We start from the raw sequence: 20,562 nt of genomic DNA, 5'->3' as shown, positions 1-20,562 counted from the left end.
AAAAAAAAAAATCACAGGCAAATTTAAACAAAATGTTTGGATTTGATTCATTTCAGGCAGTAGTTGAAAAGGCACAAAATAGAAGGTGGTTCCTCAGCATGACATACTAACCATACGCTTTCTGACGTACTCTTACAAGGAAAATGAAACGATGATATATATTCGTAGCAGCGTTGCCAGACTCACAGTTCGGAATTATTCCAAAACCTGATTGAATTTATGGTAGATTCGGTCAAACTATGCTAGATCCTCATAATTACTAATTCAGGAGTTTTAAAAGGAAAAAAAACTACGTTGAGATACGATAACGTAACTTAAAATACGCAGAGCGCAAGAATGCGTGGATAGAACTCAATACTTCACGCACCAAAGCTTTAACTCAGCTATACTAGTGCAGTCGTTGCTAGACTCAATGGCGTTATATATCGTATAAATGAATGTAAAGTGTTTGTTTACATATTTTGAAAGAAAATTACCTCGCAGCATAAGCGGAGTTGGGAATTGTGTGCTGGGGGGATTTTTGGTCGGCCTCGGACCTTTCATTTCAGGAATAAAGATGGTCACGAAGTCAGAAATAAAGATGGTGAAGTAGAGAAAAAGTTGGGGGGAGAATGGCCGCCCATGTCTCGCAGTTAAAGGATACATTTCCCCTGGGTGGAGCCACAAAAAAAAAAAAAAAGAAAGAAAGAAAGAAAGAAAGAAAAGAAAAGAAAAAAGAAAGAAAAGAAAAGAAATAAAGAAAAAAAAAGCCGTTTCTGACTTACTTCGGAAAATAAGACTGCCTGTATGGTTTACCGACTGCATGAACCAATGGAAGAGGATACATTTCTGCCGTTCTTTTTCTTCCCGCGGCCAACTTCTTTCTCATCTCCAGGTTTTACGGCTTTTTGATAAACTTGCTGAAATTAGGCTAGATTTGGGCAGGATGCTAGAAGCAAGATGCTAGATGCTAAAGACATGCATATTATGCTAGATCTAGCATCATTATGCTAGAACTGGCAACGCTGATTCGTAGCTATCAATTTAATCAATCGAAATTGAGATCAACATTCAGTTATTGTTTACTTTTTCCTGATAGTTAATTTATTTTTATGCACTCAATAATAACTCCCCCTTCCTAAAAAGGCTTCATTTTATGGTTTTCAAACATTGTAAAGATTTTATTCTATTATTTGTTAAAAATATATGTCCATATGTAGATAAATAGTTAATGAATGTGTCTTTGCTGTATATAATCCTAGGTTTGATTATGTGAATAAATCGGTAGCAATTCTGATCTAGGATTTAGGCTTTAGATATCTGGGGTTTCGGCAGCTATGGCGATTTAGCCCGTCACATATTGAGGGATGACGTCACTCGGCGAACACACTATCCGGGGAAAGGGAAGGAAGGGGTCTGAGAAGTATAAGTTAGGTGTCGCCCCGTCATTTGCCGGTGTGAATGAATAAAACCCAGGGAAACCTCATTCAGGTCGGCTGGCCACAAAAAGCTTTTTACACTTTTTCGACAAAGTGCCCCTACCGGGAATCGAACCTGGGACAGCTCGCACTGAAGGCGAAAGCATTAACGACTAGCTACGCGGTGCCACTCAATTCTGATCTACGAAGCCAGAAATAATAACGTTTGTGAGTCAATGTACTAAGCAATATACGTTCATTAATACCTCTTTGCCTATCATATCCTTTCTTAGGCTATGGCGCCAGGCTTTGTTTGATGTAAATGTAAAGTAGCTTAAAATTACATTAACAAATAAAAATTATAAAATAACTATAGATTAAACCCATGTAACTAAAATGGTGGACCCAACGTTCGCGTGTGTGAAATTGAAATTGGAGTGAGAAAACTTAGTCTGGTGGCCAGTACCTTGTATTTTATTTTCGCAACTTAAACCCTTAAGGAAAACTTTATATTAAAAAAAAAAAAAACTTTATCTTTTCTTTTTACAATATACAGTAAAGAGCGGTAAACTAACTGTTTCTACAGCAACCGTTAACAAAAGCTGTGAATTCTGTAGAGTAATGAGTAATTCTTCTTCATTTCTCTATTGTGCTAAATTATTTCTACAGATTCGTCTTTCAAATAACAAGAAGTACGATGTCTCAAGCAATGTTCAAAGTATTACCTTAATTTAGTGTTACATAAATTCTATGTGTATTTAGGAGTTTTTATAAACAAGGCACTGAATATTTCATGCTTAAATATGTAATAACATAAAATATAGGACTTTTGGAAAGGAGACTCGAGAAAATATTTAAATGATCTGGACTTCGTTCAGTTAACTATATTTTCTGCTACATTTAAGCCAGCATGCAATATTCCCTAGAACTTAATGTTCGGTTCTTGAGTCAAGCGTTAGAAAGTTGATTGAATGGAACAAACCTTATAGAATACATCATCTTGGCTTTCTAATAATAATAATAATAATAACAATAATAATAATAATAATAATAGTAATAATAATAATAATAATAATAATAATAATAATAATAATAATAATAATACAATAATTAGTCACAAGTCTTGCAATATTCTCGTACACAATATCCTGTGCTTATGTATTACAGTAGGGGAGAGTTCCCGATATCGCACCGGGTTCTAAATCGCACCATTCCTAGTTTAAAAAGAACCGTAGTACTCACGAGCCATCTGGTAATTAAATTAAGTACTTAAGCATATTTCCATAATTACAGAGTAAAGTGACGACGTTCAGTAAGTTTTCTATGTGTGCAGTTGCAGAGCAATTGGAGTATTCCTTATTAACTTTCGGCGTATTTCACAGTAGAATAGAAATTAAGGTAAGAGAATTAGCTTATGTTTCAATAAGTAGTAATAAACAAAGCACCATTAATATTATAGCGACAAACACAAGTTATTCTTTTTTTAATTTGTGAGGTATATAAAGAATATATTTTAAAAAAATAATGTAGTTTCACAAATTGCACTACTACCTTGTGTCAGAAATCGCACCAGTGCGATTTTGGCTCTCGTGATGAATTGTTTTTCCTGGTTTGTTTCTCGTTACAATTCACACAAGGTGGACACATGGCAATATGGAAAATGGTCTCCGGAGTCTATGAATCGTGTTTTGAAATAATATATAGAAAATAAGGTGACGCTGCCCAGCCCAATAGCAGGTGCAAATAGAACTACCAACATTCAACCACAAAGAACAGAAGTACTCTCATCAAGTCCTTACAGAAAACACCTTGAAGAATAATGGCAAAGGTAATAAACAGTATCCAAACATGTGGAGAGACCTAATCTTTCTGAACTGTCAGCTAGGTCTGCATGTGCTTCAGGAAACCTTAACATCAAAAAGTGTATTCGAAACGTAGATACATCCAAATCACAATGCTCCGAGCTAACTTATCATATATCCAGATATACAGGGTGTTTCAAAGCAACATCGACAACATTTGGGAAGTGATTCCTTACATCAAGATAAGACAAAAATTATAGACCAACATGGGTGCACAAATGCTTCCTTTCGGAGTTACAGTCTGCCGGAAACATGAAAAAATGAAATTTAAAGGTCCATAGCTCCAAAAATATGAGACCTACCGTAGTCGGGTCAAGACTTCACTTAGGAACTAATATATGCACTATCCAAAAATACATGTTTCCGAATCCTAAGGTATTCACAAAACAATTGTTATATAGGGCGTTTGGCTATGGACATATAATTTGAAGTGCCACCAACTAACTTTATTAAAATAGTTACAGAAGTACTGCAGGATTCTGAAACATGGATATTTGGATAAGGCGCATATTAGCTCTTAAATGAAGTCTTGACCCGGCTAAGGTTGGTCCAGTAGTTTTGGTGCTATGGACCTTTAAAGTTGATTTTTTTCATGTTTTTGGCAGCCTATAATTCCGAAAGGAAACACTTGTGCATCCAGGTTGATCTACACTTTTTGTCTTATCTTGGTGTCAGGAATCACCTCCCAAACGTTGCCGGTGTTGTTTTGAAACACTGGAGATATATATATATATATATATATATATATATGTGTGTGTGTGTGTGTGTGTGTGTGTGTGTGGCTTGGATCTAAAAGGGCCAATGACACTTCTTTGGAGAAAATGAAATTAGTGACAAAATCATATTTTCTGTATTGAATAAGTACGTGGTACAAAACAGATAGCAAAAAGAAGTTCGAATTATACTGAGACAATCAAACGTAATCGTGAAGTTGCTGATAAGAGCAAGGGGAGCCCGAAATGACTTCTTTCTGAAAGACCAACTTAGGCTTAGACAACCTTTCTGGTAGGAAGAATCAAGAAAGTATTTGCGATCGTGAAAATTCGATCAAGGCCTACAGGTCCTGCGCCTCGTAATCCTCATAAAATATACATTTTTCTCTACGTTTTGCAATTTGATTGTTATAAAATTAATAATTTTGTTTCGATTCCTCGCGGCACACCAGCGGCCCATTCACGGTACACCATTGTGCCGCGGCACACCAGTTGGGAAACGCTGCTCTATGGGGATCAATGTTGAAACCGGAAATTGCTTGAGCCAGTTTGAATAGAGGGTTAATGGAGGAGATGGAAACTATTATTGGGGAGCAGAATCGTTTTCAATAAACCATTTGTTGTATTACTTACCGTTTTTACTCTATGAAGATACATATTGATAACGAAAACAGGAGAAAATGTTACCACTCCGGTTTCAGTAGACAGATGAGATAATATTACTTGACACACTGAATCAATACCAAAAACCAATTGACCCCATCTGTTACCGTTCTTCATCTATGGCGATCAACGTTGATACTGGAAATGGTTAATGTATAAAACTTCTCGTTTATATAAAGAACTAACTATTCCTGAAACGCTGAATAGATCTCGAAAATCTGCTTCTCCATATATCTTACCATTTCTGTTCTAATGGCTATCGACAGATAGGCATACGGACATTGCCGTTCTGTAAGATTCTCTTACACAACGGGATCCATTAAGTTCCCGAGAAGAAAAATGAGCCATTTGAAGAAAAATGAGGAGGCTGGTATCATTTTTAAAGTGTCTTTATTCAAAAAGATATCATTTGAAACAATACATTGCTGAGTACGTATTTCTAATTTTTCATGATCTTGGAAAACTCTTCTGCGGACATCTTGTTAAGCTGATTGGCCACAGCTTTTTGAATCTTCTTGATTGTATCGCATTTTTCATTATTTGACTCTAACTTTACAATGAGGAACAGAAAATAAACTATCCCTCTGAACTACTTCAACTATACTAACGCTAATTATCACTCTTGTTAAATAAGCTTAGTACTACGTAATTCGATGCTCTCCTACAGGTAGAGTTGTTAGGAAAGCGATAAAAAAAAATCAGTCCGAGAACTTGTGGAACATACTGTGTATTCATAATATAGTTCGGAAGTGTAAAAAAAAAAAAAAAAAAATGAGAGTATCAAGAAAATGTAACAAGTTTCATTAACAAGAACAGTTGACAAATTCTACTAGAACACAATGTATAATCATTAGGGTCTATACAGTTTTTTTCCAGCCTACCAAAGAGAATTTGCTAAGTATTGCCCCATAAGTTTGTTACATTGTAAACAATTAAAGTCTTCACACCATCTCACGTGGAGTTTATGGGTAACGTCAGATGATCTGAACTCGACTTCCTTCGAAAGAAAACCGAACAATTCTGAGGTATCCTAACCTGTAGTAATCTTGAGGTTAGACGCTGTAAAAGTTTGAAAGTGGAAACAAAACGTGATTTGTTGAAAATATAGAAGATAAGCACATAAATGCAGGATAAGTCAGCTCAGTGACTAATGAGTAGGGAACAAATTCCAGTTTTATTGAACCCTTTAATTGGCAAACATTGAAAGCATTTCCAATAACAAATTTAGTTTGTTTTTATAATTGAACCATGTCTTCCTGAACATACCGCAACCCGCAAATCATGTATATGAATATTGTATGAAATCAATAATGCTAATAAAATTATCAGTGAATTTATAATTCGTGCGGATAACGCAATAGAATGCGATGTTGCTTATAAGCAACAGTGCCAAATAAAGGGTTAAGAAAAAAATATGTAGATGGAATCTTAGGGTAGAAATCTTTCACATTGGCCAACAACTACATACGAGCATTGTTTTACAATCTAAGAAAAGTAGTGAAAAATGCAATAGGAAAAGGAGGAAAGAGTATGATGTAGAGGTGCAAGAGTTGACACTATACGCCAGCGTTTCCCAACCTTTTTCAACTTGCGGCACACTTCAGGGTAACTTGAATTCTCGCGGCACACATATTATTATTATTATTATTATTATTATTATTATTATTATTATTATTATTTGAAAATATAAAATACTGTAGTATTTTTTTCTGATTACTGACATCCTTCTCACAGAGAAGAAAGCTAGACCACTGTTTTTTCCCCGTGGTAAATCATTATGCTTATTTTTCATTTTAATTTAAAAATAGAAAACAATTACAATCAGATATAGGGCTCAAGTTGTTAAAAATACACTTTTTTTTCGAAAACTGTATCCAACCTTTCATTAAGAAGGAGGATCACTAAATAACGAACGAACAAACGAATCTCTTTTACTTTTAAAACACAAATATAGGTAATTCGTATGCATGTTTACTTTGCCGGAAGGATTGAATAATATTTTAAAATTTCAAGTTACGAAATAGTCTGCAACAATAAAGAAGCAATAATGGTCATAACAATGATAACAAATACTTTTTTTTTTCAAAATTAGAAATGTACAGAAAAATGTTCTACAGAAAAGTAACACAGTATGAAACTTTAAATTTTAGATTCATAGTAGTAATTTGAAATACAAATATACCTTTTTCTGTATGTCCTGCAATTTGATTGCTATAGAATTAATAATTTTGTTCCGATTTCCTCGCGGCACACCAGCGACCCATTCGCGGCACACCACTGTGCCGCGGCACACCGGTTGGGAAACGCTGCTATACGCACATGGATTCACGAGTAGTTTGCCTGCGAAACCATCGACTACGCAATTGAAATTCTTGTTTGCCTGTCAGCATAGTATTTTATCAGATAGCTTTGCAGCTTTTTCCCATCCCAATTAAAAGACAAGAAACAAATTGTGATGCCACAGAATATTCAGGAGGAAATTATTGCTTTATGACTGGTATTAGAGCAAAACTTACAAGGAAATAACATTAACCTGTCAACGAGACTTCCTAATCAAATCTACTCCATTCGATAAACATAACAAAGATATGTTCATGCACAGAAAATTAGATGCCATGGACAAAGGAGTAAGTCCTTGGGGCCCATTAAGCCTGTTACTATAAAGGATATCATAGACTTGCAGTGAAATAGCTATTGCATCAACATTGTTCATTGGAAAGTCATGTCTTATAGCTCATTCTCTTCAGCATAAAACAGGCTTGCCAGAGATGCTATGTATTGGGGCTGATAACGCACATGAACAGGGAAGATTGGTAGAATGTCGGGAAAATTCCGTCCAGAAATCTCTCTCATCAGCTTTGGACTCCTCTGGAGTAACCTCGGGTACAAGAAAACAATCCAAATGTATTTCAAAAAATACTATAGAACAAAAGAAATGTGTGTACCAAGTTTTGTGTTGCTAGACAGAATAGGTATGAGGGAAAATCGTGTATTGGTATACAAGTTTTTCCTCATATCTATTCCGTCTATCAATACAAAACTTAGTATACACATTTCTTATCCCCTATACTATTTTTTGAGACACATTTGAATTGTGTGCTTTTACTCGAGACCACTTCAGAGGGGGCAAATTTGACGGGAGGGATTTTTGTTGGGAATTTTCCCGACATTCTCCCAGTTTTTCTTGTTGAAGTACGGCCCCATTACATAGCACTCCTGGAAAGCTTGTTTCATGCTGAAGAGAATTAACTATAAAGCATGACTTTCCAGCAAACAATGTTGATACAATAGCTATTTCACTGCGAGTCTACGATTTTCTTTATAGTAACAGGGTCAATGGGCCCCAGGGACTTACTCCGTTGTCCATGGCACCTAATTTTTTGTGCATGCACATATCTTTGCTATGATTATCGATTGGGTTAGGTTTGATTAGAAAGTCCCGTTGACTGGTTCATGTCCTTTCCTTGTTAGAAGTTATGGCTAACTAAAGCAATGTTGAAGACAAGTGAGGAAAGGAAGATATGAAAATAGAACAGTACCTTTCTGTCCAGGAAGCTTAAAAACAAATAACGAAAACCAATGCAAATGTGTCACAAGAATGAAAATCAAATATGACCATAAAAAGAAAGAATGGAAAAATAGTTAATCAAGAATTATTAGTACTAAGTATGTAGACGGAATAGGCACTATGCAGAGGAGTTGAATGTTAGTATCAACGAAACAACTCAAGTGCTTTAAATGTTGATTGGTATTCTGCAATCTTAGGCCGATCACTTGCCGTGAAAGTGAAGAGCTCCCTTATATGAAATGCCACTAAACCGCGGCACCAGTTTGGAACTTGATTTATATTTAATTAGAACTGGGCATTTGTGTACACTAGAAATTTCTGCTTTTATTTTCAAAATAATACAAATTAACTCCGAGATCTAAGCTATGCACTGATCATATATGGGGCGTTATTATCAAAGATGTGAGGAGTACAGTGGTCCAGAGGTAGAGCGCATACCTCTGGTGTGTGGGGTTTCTGGTTCGAACTCCGGTCAAATAGGCTTGTGGTGTACAACACAGTGTCCATGGATTTTCTCAGGATATTCCCATTTTCTCGCACATTCTTACCCAACAATCCTTCCATCATCATTCACTTGTTTTAACCATCGTCTTCCTTAGCGTAAAGGGCACATTTGTGGGCATTAAACTGAAAGACTTCATTTTATTCTTTCAAAGTTGTGAAGAAAAGATACAGTTTATACAGTGCTCTTAAGAACATGTAAAAGTTAACACCGTTTCTCTTATTATAAGAATTACTTATAATATCCAGAAATTAATCTTTTAAGCTCTGAATAGAGTCTTATAGATAGTCTAACATTACCAAAGGTGGACTTCATTCTCTTATGGACGTACCATATGTTTGTATAAAGTCTTCTTTAAACGAAGTTGTAGTACAAATGCTGAAAATAACAACGAGTTTTAAGTTACACGAAGAAACTTCGTAGCTTAAATGTAAAACGTTCTCCTTCCAAATGAGGTAATTTGCTGCTATTTTCTCCTTTCTTGAGAAAGAACGAAAAAACACTTAACTGTTTTCTAGCGGAATCTGCATTGCTCTCACTGTTATCGGAAATCTGTTAAAAGTAAATCGATTCTCACGACACTTAAAAAGAGGTGTATCAGTTTCGAATTCCAATGAATCAATACTTGATTGCATTCCGTTGTTTCTGTTTTATTACCTATGGAGGGTATTTGAAACGAAAGGAATTTTTAGTACACAACCAACCGTTATAGATTTTTGATCGTTGCATTTCAGCAAAACTAAATAGTTTCTTTCTGCTTTCGAGAAAAACAAATATCTTGGACTGTGATGCTAATCGTCCCTTTGAACTGAAATTATAAAGGTTAGCAATTTTCTGTAAAATATATGAAGTGGTGAATATGAAAAATTACTTGTAAATCAAGTTAGAAATATCACATCATTATTAGTACTTTCTTGAGGTGTGATAATACATATTATTTGCCCCACTCTGTATAAAGTTGTGCACTCATCTCTGGTGGAAAAGTTTCATGGTCCGATCACAGACCACAGAGTTTTGTGGTAGAAAACATCATGTTCGTCGATTTTCTTTAAGTTCTTTAATTTTCTTCCATTCTAATCGATTCCGTTATTCTTTCATTATAGATTTAGTCCTAGAATCGAACACTGCACTGAGAACAAATATGTACGTGGCGTATGTAAAAATGTAGGTTACATATGTAAATCCTGTAGTTTTTGGACTTAACGTACAGCAAACGTATAACAGAAAAAGTATATTTTATAGTACTTTCCGTATAAGCGTTCCGAATAAACGTACGAACGAAAGAACTGTATATAGGTAATCAGGATCTCATATACAGATGGACGTGTGTAACATATAGCTGACGTATGTAACATACGTATATATATGTAATATACGGAGGACTGTTAGATGTCAGACATCCTGCTATGGCATGATGTAACATCTAAGCTGGAAAAGTATGTAGCATATGGATAACGTATGCCCCCTTCTGATTTCCGTAGTAAACGTAAGGATTCTGTATATTAGACAGCATACCGCTGTCCGAATAACGAATTTTTCTCGGCGTTTTAGTCTGTAAGCCTTCATTACGAAATTTAAACTAAATATTTCAAATTTAAGAAACCGATTATTATAACACAAGTTTTGCACAGTGGTCTCTATTTTTTTATTTGTTGCAGGAGGAGATTGAAATTTTTTGTGAACATGTTTGGAACATTTAGCTATATACTGAGCCTACTCAATGTAACCTCCATCTGCTGTGACGCATTTGGTCCAACGTTTTTCCATGATGTAAATTCACTTAGATAAAATTCTGGGGATTGACTTTTACACCACCTTTTACTGGGGATTGACACAGGAAATAAGTCTTCCTCACTATAAAATATTTTACCGCGCAGGTGGGCCTTCAGATATGTTTTTCTCTTAGGTTCGGAAAAAAGAACCATGTTTCATCCTGGGTAATGACGCCGTCAAGACACTGTTTCCACTCTTCAGTAAAGGTCGTCATGAGACCCTCGCACACATCCTTCCTCATATTTTTCATTTCTCTTGTCAAGAATCTAGACACCCAACGTGCACAGATTTTTCTGTACCTTAGGGACTGTACCACTGATACCACAATACCTACAGTCATTTCAGCAAGCTGTCGTGTCGTCACACATCTGTCATTTTGGATGATTTGATTAATGGTCTTCTTATTCACATCACTCACTACCGTCGATGGTCTACAGCATCGTGAATTGTCCAGTAGAGAGAAATCACCTTCTTTAAACCTCTGCAACCACCACTGGATACTACTGCGATCCAATGTGTCCTCCCCATAAACAGGGAGCAACTTTCTGCGAATCAATGTGGCAGAGTCATGGCCAGTCTTGAAGAGGAACTCCATTACCGACCGTTTTCGCAAACTTGACATCTACTTCACAGTCCATTATGGCTCACCGGTAAATAAAAAAAAACTTTTATATACCAACTTATAGCTAAATGTTCCAAGTATGTTCACAAAAAAAATTCATTCTCCTGCAACAAATAAAAAAATAGAGACCACTGTGCAAAACTTTTTGAACACTCTTTGTATATATATATATATATATATATATATATATATATATATATATATATATATATATATATATATATAATTAATTACTTAAATTATTTTTGTTATTCAAAATACAGGGGGGGGCTATTCCTCCTAGCCCCGGCCTAGACGCGCTACTGTGTCGAGGTCTGTAAATACAGTATTATATTTCGCATGAAGAATAAATAAACTGTACTCTATCCTAAGAAAAGATAGGTTAAGAAGTTCATACTACTTTGAACACCTTATTCTGAGGTAGTATAGTTGTTGCAGACCGAAACTTCATTCTAGTGGAAATACTGCATATCTAACGCGGAAACCTATTATAAATTAGATCCACACCTCATGTAGTTTTGGTGCTAGAAGTTAATATTAAAGTCCACGCCAATATCAAGATATTATCAGACTTTCTTTAATTTTATATATGTAAGAAACACAAGTTATTATTATTATTATTATTATTATTATTATTATTATTATTATTATTATTATTATTATTATTATTATTATTATTATTGTTGTTGTTGTTAGTGTTTTAAACCTAAAGAATATTGAAGTGTATAACGTCGTACAAGCTTGTCCAACACGAGCTTTAACCAATAACTCATTTCCGTTATCAATCATGTAATGGTTGACATAATCAATATCCATTAGTGCTCACCATTTGGAATTTAGCGACATGCATTCAAGTTCATTCATGCAGGGAAAAATCACATACTTCCCTCCCTCTACACGTAAACTGAAACTTGTGCACGTGTTCCATATATCCCAGCTGAATACATTGTAAACTATTACAACATTTTGTATCTTGTCAAGAGCTTAAACAGAAATATGTTTCGTTTTAATTTTATTTCATAATGCCATATTTTGAAATTTTGTGTGGAAAGTGGGTTTGGTGCTTGCATTTCTGGAGCACCTGATAAAATATGTTTACATATTTTGTAAACGAAACTATGCAGATATAAACCATTGTGGTTTTAGTACACACATCATTTCCAACAAGTTATAGAATGTATTTATTTACAGCTAATGTAGGACAGTATCGATAACATCAAAACTCATATTTTAAATCTATATAAACAAAAGTGAATGTGAGTTTGTGTGTTTCCTCATTAAGCAATCATTACTAAACCAATTAAAATTTACTTAACATGATTATCAATCTTAGGTCTATCAAAGAACCTTATGATATTACAATGGAATTTTAGCATGGGATTGAGGAAGAGCGGTGACATGTAAAATAATTGAAAACGACCGATATTTATTTACTTGAGAAGAACATAACAGGTAATTCTACCCAATTACAGTGTTCATATCAAAGTTAGATAGAGTTTTTATAATGAAATTATCTTCTACTTCCCACACGTATGTTTCTATTGGGTACTTTGAGATGAAAGGCGGAGACCAAATTCTTACTATTTAATTTGTTATTTAATATTTTGTACAAGAAAATCAAGTCACTTAACACTCTTCTGTGATTGAGAGATATTTATTAATATTTTCATTAAGCGAAATACTATTATTATATCTGGGGAAGATGCATGTTCTCGTATATATGAGAAACCGTAGAAATTTATTTTGAACGCTTTCTATTGTAAAAGAATCTTTCTTCGTGGGGGATTCCATATAATAGACGCGTATTCAAATTTTGATCTAACAAATGAATAATATAATTTCAGTTCAATTCATAGCTTTTAGGGTTGCTGAGATGAATAATAGCACTTTTGATGCCGTTGTGAGTGCAAGTGCAGCTCCCGTCGGCATGGGAGGTGGAAAGTGTGAAAAATGGAGGTGGAAAAAGGGTTGCATTAGGGATATTTGTCTTACAATTACATTGAAAAGTGTATCCTAAGGGAAAGGGACTCTAATACATTTAATGGATCTATTCTTCTTGTGTGAAGAAGGGGCATTTCAGGTGGTCGCAAATATATTCAACTCAAATACTTTCCACGAACCTATTCTCCTAGTGCGAAGAAGGGACATTTCAGATGATTACAAATATATTCAACTCAAATACTTTCCACGAACCTATTCTCCTAGTGCGAAGAAGGGCATTTCAGATGGTCACAAATACATTCAACTCAAATACTTTCCACGAACTTATTCTCCTAGTGCGAAGAAGGAGCATTTCAGATGGTCACAAATACATTCAACTCAAATACTTTCCACGAACCTATTCTCCTAGTGCTAAGAAGGAGCATTTCAGATGGTCACAAATACATTCAACTCAAATACTTTCCACGAACTTATTCTCCTAGTGCGAAGAAGGAGCATTTCAGATGGTCACAAATACATTCAACTCAAATACTTTCCACGAACTTATTCTCCTAGTGCGAAGAAGGAGCATTTCAGATGGTCACAAATACATTCAACTCAAATACTTTCCACGAACCTATTCTCCTAGTGGGAAGAAGGAGAATTTCAGATGGTCACAAATACATTCAACTCAAATACTTCCCACGAACTTATTCTCCTAGTGCGAAGAAGGAGCATTTCAGATGGTCCCAAATACATTCAACTCAAATACTTTCCACGAACCTATTCTCGTAGTGCTAAGAAGGGGAATTTCAGATGGTCACAAATATATTCAACTCAAATACTTTCCACGAATCTATTCTCCTAGTGCGAAGAAGGGGAATTTCAGATGGTCACAAATATATTCAACTCAAATACTTTCCACGAATCTATTCTCCTAGTGCGAAGAAGGGGGCATTTCAGATGGTCAGAAATATATTCAACTCAAACACTTTCCACGAATCTATTCTCTTAGTGTGAAGAAGGGATATTTCAGATGGTCAGAAATATATTCAAATTTTGCAAAACAAAAGAACAAAAGAAAAAGAAAAAAGAAAAAAGAAAAGAAAAAGAAAGAAACCATAGGTTTATTAAATATTACTATCTAATTGAGCCTAAAGTAAAAAAAAAAAAAAAAAAAAAGAATATTATCCTCGAGCAAATAAAGCATAAGTTGCACATAGTTCAAATCAACAAAATATACAAGTAGTAATTCTCCATCAAAATTATTATTAAATATTCTGAATGCTGGCAGGTCCTTGAAATATTTTCTTGGTTTCTTTGTTTTTTTTATAATATTCTCATTGAAAATGTTCCTTCCACATTTCTTGATCTTCAGTTTCCTTTTTTAACTCCCAATATTTTATTCTATTTTTCATACCATCGACCAGTTGTGTTCTTCTTCTTCCTACTCCTCTTTTTTCTTCCAAATCCCCTGTATGGTAGCATTAAGAGGACAATTTCTTCGTAAGATGTGTCCAATACAATTGACCTTTCTACGAAAGATGTTGTCTAAAAGCATCCTCTTTCCTCCTTTTCATTTTAAAACATCTTCGTTTATTACCCTCTTTGTCGATTTTATTTTCTCCATCTTTCTCCTACACTACAATTTTAAACTCTAAATAGTTCTTCTCTAACTTCTGTAGTGTCAAGTTTCTGACCCACACAGTCCAATTCTCCATCTACGTATACTCCAATACAAGTAGTACGTCACCATCAAATTATCTCTTGATAACACTGATCTACATCAATTTTACTGACTGGGGGCTACCAACTGTTCTTTAATAATTCGAGTGTGCTAAATACAAATACAAAATCCGTTTTTCTCTATCACGTCAGGTATTTTCACAAAATGAAAATTTAACTAATATTTTATGTATGTTTTAGAACCAATAATCGTAACTTAGTTCTAAAAGATGTCACAAGATGGCAGCACATACACTGAATATATTAAATAAAGTATAGGTAATTCAAAATCATGTTCAATTAAAATTGAAGAGGATATTACGTATGTAAACGGTTGAAATAAGGGAGCACTAGCAGATGCATTCTTATAGAGGGTGACGAATTAGGCTGCGCTCTTTGTTTATGGAAAACACGGCGAGTTAACAGATTGCGAAAGGTGTGCTAGAATTTTGTGGAAGTTTTGCGAACATTTACTGAGCTGGTTGTTGGTGCACTGTATTGGTGTAGTGATATCTACAGGATTACAAATACTATAGTGTAGACTACACACATTCAGATCAAGTTGGCAGTTGTATCGAGTTTAAATAACATGGCATCTATTCGTGGAAAGTGTGAGAACGATACGGATATATTTTGCTATATTTGTGGTTCTTTCACAACCCCGGAACAATGAACAAATATTTCGGAATTTGTACGAAAAGTGTATCATGCATATTTTGGAATTAAATTGGGTGCCAAAAATAAACTATGGACACCACATAAAGTATGCAGAACCTGTGTAGAAAATCTCAGACAATGGAGCATGGGTCGAAGAACATGCCTTAGTTTTGGAATCCCAATGGTGTGGCGAGAGCAGCAAAATCATGTAAATGACTGCTATTTCTGTATGGTAAATGTACCTGGTATGAGCAGGAAATCTAAACGTACTATTAAGTATCCTGATCTTTACTCTGCTAGAAGACCTGTTCCTCACAGTAATGAAATTCCTATCCCTACATGCAGCACGTTTGCAAGTTCCAGTGATGATGACAATTGCTCTGTCAACATAAATACAGAACGTAGTGACGAGGATTTTGTGCTGTTTGATGAATGCAATTCAACCAAACCCTTCACTCAATCAGAATTAAATTATTTAATTCGCGATCTTGCTATACCAAAAGCATAAGCAGTATTGCTGGGTTCAAGTCTGAAAGAAAGGAATATGTTGCACCAGGGACAACTATCGTATATCGGGACAGAGAGAAGTATCTATTACAATATTTTCAAAAAGATGAAGAATATGTATATTGTACAGATGTAAAAAGACTATTTGAAGTTATGGGATGTGACTATGATGTGAAAGAATGGAGGCACTTTACTGACTCTTCGAAGAGAAATTTAAAGTGTGTATTGCTGCATAATGGCAATAAGTTGGCATCCATTTCTGTTGGTCACTCCACACATTTTTTGAAGGAAAGCTACCAAACATTGAAAATGCTCCTTGAGAAGATAAATTATGAGAATGATAGAAAGCTTGTGTGTGGGGACCTCAAGGTAATTTCAATGTTACTGGGCCAACAAGCAGGTTTTACGAAATATCCTTGCTTTGTTTGTTTATGTGACAGCCGTACAAGGAATGAACACTGTGCACGAAGATTGTGGCCTGCCAGAGTAAATTTTGAAATGGGAGAGAAAAACATCCAAAACGAACCGCTTGTTGACCCTAAAAGAGTGTACTCCCTCCACTGCACATAAAGCTGGAATTAATGAAGCAGTATGTAAAGTCTTTGAATGAGGATGATGTTTGCTTTAAATACATTTGATCGAAATTTTCTGCATTAATACAGCAGAAAGTGAAAGGTGGTATTTTTGACGGCCCCCAAATAAGGTTGCTAATGAAAGATAAAGAGTTCTTACAAATCACGAACCCCACAGAAAGAGATGCATGGGATGCTTTTGGTGCCGTTGTTACAAATATTCTTGGAAACTTTAAAGCGGACTACTACCAGGAACTTGTTGACAATTTGTTGGCCACATTTCAAAAGTTAGGAGTAAATATGAGTATGAAGCTTCACTACCTACACAGCTATCTAGACTATTTTCCTTCTTCGTGCCCTTAGTGAAGAACAGGGTGAACGATATCACCAGGATATCAAAACCATGGAGTACCGGTACCAGGGAAGGTGGAACGAAAACATGATGACGGACTATTGCTGATGCTTACAGCATGACGTTCTGGAAACCACTTACTCCAGAAAATCAAAGGAACGAAGAATTTTGCCTAAGTAGGTAAGCACGTTGGGTTATTTCGTTGTGTGCATTTATCAGCTTGAAGTCGTAAATGAAATTTAAAAATGCATTGGATTTGCTTAACTTTCTGTCAAGTCTGTATTCGTTATGGCAAATAGGTTCGTAAAACTACCCCATACGTAATATTCTGGAACCATAAACATCATATTGCACACCAAAACGTATACTATATATATGGGGAGTGTCAGTAACTTTATCGTAACTTGTTCCGTATTTATATTTATATTAAGGCAATAGTACAATATTTAATGTAAGTTTCTTATTAAGATATATGGAACAAATAAGAATCTGTCAGTGTAAATATGATCCGATTGTGTAAAATTCTGACGTGATATGCAAAAACTAACTACACCACCACTGGAATCAGCGACCTCGAAGTCAAATATCTCAGTCAGCAGAAAAAAGATTTTCATATGTAGACCAGTGTAACATACGGAAAATGTTTTTCTTTATTTTGCTTCAAAAAGAGGGTGTGTGATATTTTGAAGTAAAAATACTACATACAATTTTGCTAGTTATTTGTGTGTCTTTTTTAAAGTACTTATTGTATATAAGAGGTTAAAATATTATTACATATATTGATTAATCCTTTGGAATTTATGATGTAAATATGTTAAGAATTTAAAATAGATCTTTTTGAAATTCATGGTTATTATCGAGGTTTCAGATTATTATCTCCATCAACCACTAATTAAAAGAGTACTTTTGTTGTAGAGAAGCGAAACAATGTCTGCTTTATCAGTTTAAAGCAAAATTTTCAAGGGGTATGTTTAGTACAAGGGGTCCAGAAGCACGTATAAAACGCAAAATTTACAGGAGAAATGAGTGATGCAAGTACTTAGACGTAACATAACGTAACCAAATCTAACCTAGCCTAACATAAACTAACGTAAGCTAACCTGAACTAGCCTAAACTAACGTAATATTAGTAGAAATAAGCGAAATTCTATCATTTTTTTGGAAAATTATGCGGGAGTCCTATACTAATATAACATAAACTAAACTAAACTAACGTAACCTAAACTAGCCTAACCTAACTTAAACTAACCAACCCTACCCTAAACTAACCGAATGTGAACAGAAATTACTAAAACTGTAACATTTTTTAGAGAAAAGACCTGGACCCCTTCTGCTAAACATAGGCCATTTTCAAAAAGGCCCAAAATTTCCCAAACAAAAAAGCGAAGCAGAAAAAACTGTTTTTTTTTTTTCAAAAAAGCCTTTTTTTTTCGAGCCCTTGCATCTCTAGTTTAAAGTCATATTCTTTTCAGTAACTTATTTAGAGTTACGAAATTCTTTCCCCCCTCTTTTTATTCTGTTGAGCAGAGCGAAAAGAACTGTATGCCTTCGAGGCAAGCGCGTCATCAGACTGACACGAACTTCGAAATGAAGCTGAAGCACACTACGTGTTTTATTCTTTCGCTGGCAGCTGTGTTTTGAGCGTTAATGCTAAATGTGGCAACTCAACTCGGTTTGAGGGTGTGTAGTATGTTTGCAGCCCTTATTGGTTGAACTTTCTTGTTGACTGAGAAAAAAGTGTTGCAAAGTTGAGATTTTTTTTTTTTAACGTTGACAGATGATTATATAGTAAGATCAATCTGAGTTTCACAGTTGAAACCTGGACGAGTATTTTAACACAGTATTTAAAAATAGTCTTGAAGAAATCGAAAAAGGACTATGTACATTATTTTCCACATACGTTTTTTTAATTTCATATAAATGAACTACATACAGTATGAGGCGTTTGGGCAGTAGGTACAAATTGAACATCTGGTCAGGTTCTTATTAACCCAAAGTTATAGTAATCAACAGAAATTTAATAATAATAATAGCTAATTGAGAGATGTTCTTCCTTCTAAAGATCCTTCGCAATTAATTGTTCCCAAAGCAAGCCGCATCGTTATTACCATAACAATTCATATGTTTTAAAATACTGTTGTACATTTTCATATTCACCAATATTCAACAATATTGTATTATTCAACTTCCTTCATTCATGATGAACTTACATTCAACAATAATATTTATTTATCAATCTTTCTGATACAATCTGAGACGCCAATTTATGCTGAAAACAGAATCAATATCTACAATAGCATAAAACGAAATAACAGTAAATTGCTCAGTGCCTACATTGAAAAGTATCATTTATTGGTCTGATAAAACTTGAGAAAAGCATCTGGGGTAAACCTCAGACAGGAAACAATGGTATTTGCATTTGAATCTGGGATCATCATATTAAGAAACAATATCGCTAACCACTAGCCTATCTGAGCTTGATAAGCACTTCCATTTTAAAATCTCGGCTTTCCCTCGCTCTTCTGCAAGTAGCATGTTCCCAAGCAAGTTTTCTAATCGGAATTCGATAGAACGAACAAAATCACGTATAATTATCATAGTTCTACTTTGAAATAAGAATTCCCATGTCCATATATACGTATAATGCTTTGATATATAATTATTTTACATGGCTAGAGACAACCACTCCGTTACTAAGCCTCACCGGTCCACTGCATTACCTTTGGTCGTCATTTGATGTTTCTAAATAAATAATAAATAAATAATAATAATGAGGAGAATAATAAATAAATAATAATACATTGTACGAAAACTACAAAATTCAACCGATCTTGATCTGATTTTGCGTGGCGATAAATCTTGACTTTTTTAGTAAAGACGTGAAATATTTTGCTGGTTGAACCCTTCTTTCCCCAGTTACGGACCATTCGCACTTCTTATTCGAACTTAGCTAAATTTTCACACGTGCATACAAATTGCTATTTCAAACAAAAATGTGTACTGAACAAACATGTACATACATAAACGTCGTAAATCGATGTGATTGATGTCCTCAAAAGTGTTGTTCAAAGTTACAAAAAAATAAAAAATATTACGATGTCATTTTTAGTTAAATATAAAATTATATTTGGTGCAATCGGAGATATTTGAAGAAACAAATATAATAATAATAATAATAATAATAATAATAATAATAATAATAATAATAATAATAATAATAATAATAATAATAATAGGTGAGTGAAGAGAGAAAGAAGAGTGCCGAAAAGATGTTCAAGAAAGTTGGGGTGGAACTCAGCAACAAACTGACTGACATGCTTGAAAAGGATCCAGTTCATCTTCCCCAGCTCAAACTTGCAAAACGTGAAGGTAAGTTCTCTAACAATGTGATGAAAATTCCCATTTTTTAGAAAATATACCACCTTGAATTTTTTAAATTTTACATGCAGATACAAAATGAGCTCCAAACGGTATCTAGTGGTTAAGTGCATAGTGTGGAAGGAGTATTGCGGGGTATATTAAATTAGCATTCAGAAGTCTCTAGAAAGTGTCTTCAACTAATGTACACTCACGTCCAAAATTATTGTCGCGTGTCTATAAATATGTTGTAGGAATTTAGTTCGACAGCGAATTCGCCCGGTATTTCTTATAATGTTAGTATCTGTATAATCGGCAAAGAAATGTATGTGTCAAATGTCATGTCAAAAGAGCAGTAAATAAGAACAACAA

General features: G+C 34.6%; 1 protein-coding gene across 1 annotated transcript; it reads right to left on the bottom strand.

The window, feature by feature from the left end:
* Window positions 1–10,590: 10,590 nt before the first annotated feature.
* LOC145669925 (histone-lysine N-methyltransferase SETMAR-like) lies at window positions 10,591–11,073 on the bottom strand. The gene has a single exon (XM_081738267.1). It carries the CDS (start codon window positions 11,071–11,073, stop codon window positions 10,591–10,593), a length of 483 nt encoding a protein of 160 aa, XP_081594393.1.
* Between the last annotated feature and the right edge of the window lie 9,489 nt (window positions 11,074–20,562).

This window comes from Thermobia domestica, chromosome 14 (genome assembly GCF_964235325.1).
Source record: "Thermobia domestica chromosome 14, izTheDome1.hap1.1, whole genome shotgun sequence".
NCBI classification, from domain to species: domain Eukaryota; kingdom Metazoa; phylum Arthropoda; class Insecta; order Zygentoma; family Lepismatidae; genus Thermobia; species Thermobia domestica.
This window is presented reverse-complemented; position numbering and strand designations above follow the sequence as displayed.

Excerpts from the sequence above, each read along its gene's own strand:
- LOC145669925 (XM_081738267.1), bottom strand. The coding sequence starts at position 11,073 with ATGGAGTTCCTCTTCAAGACTGGCCATGACTCTGCCACATTGATTCGC.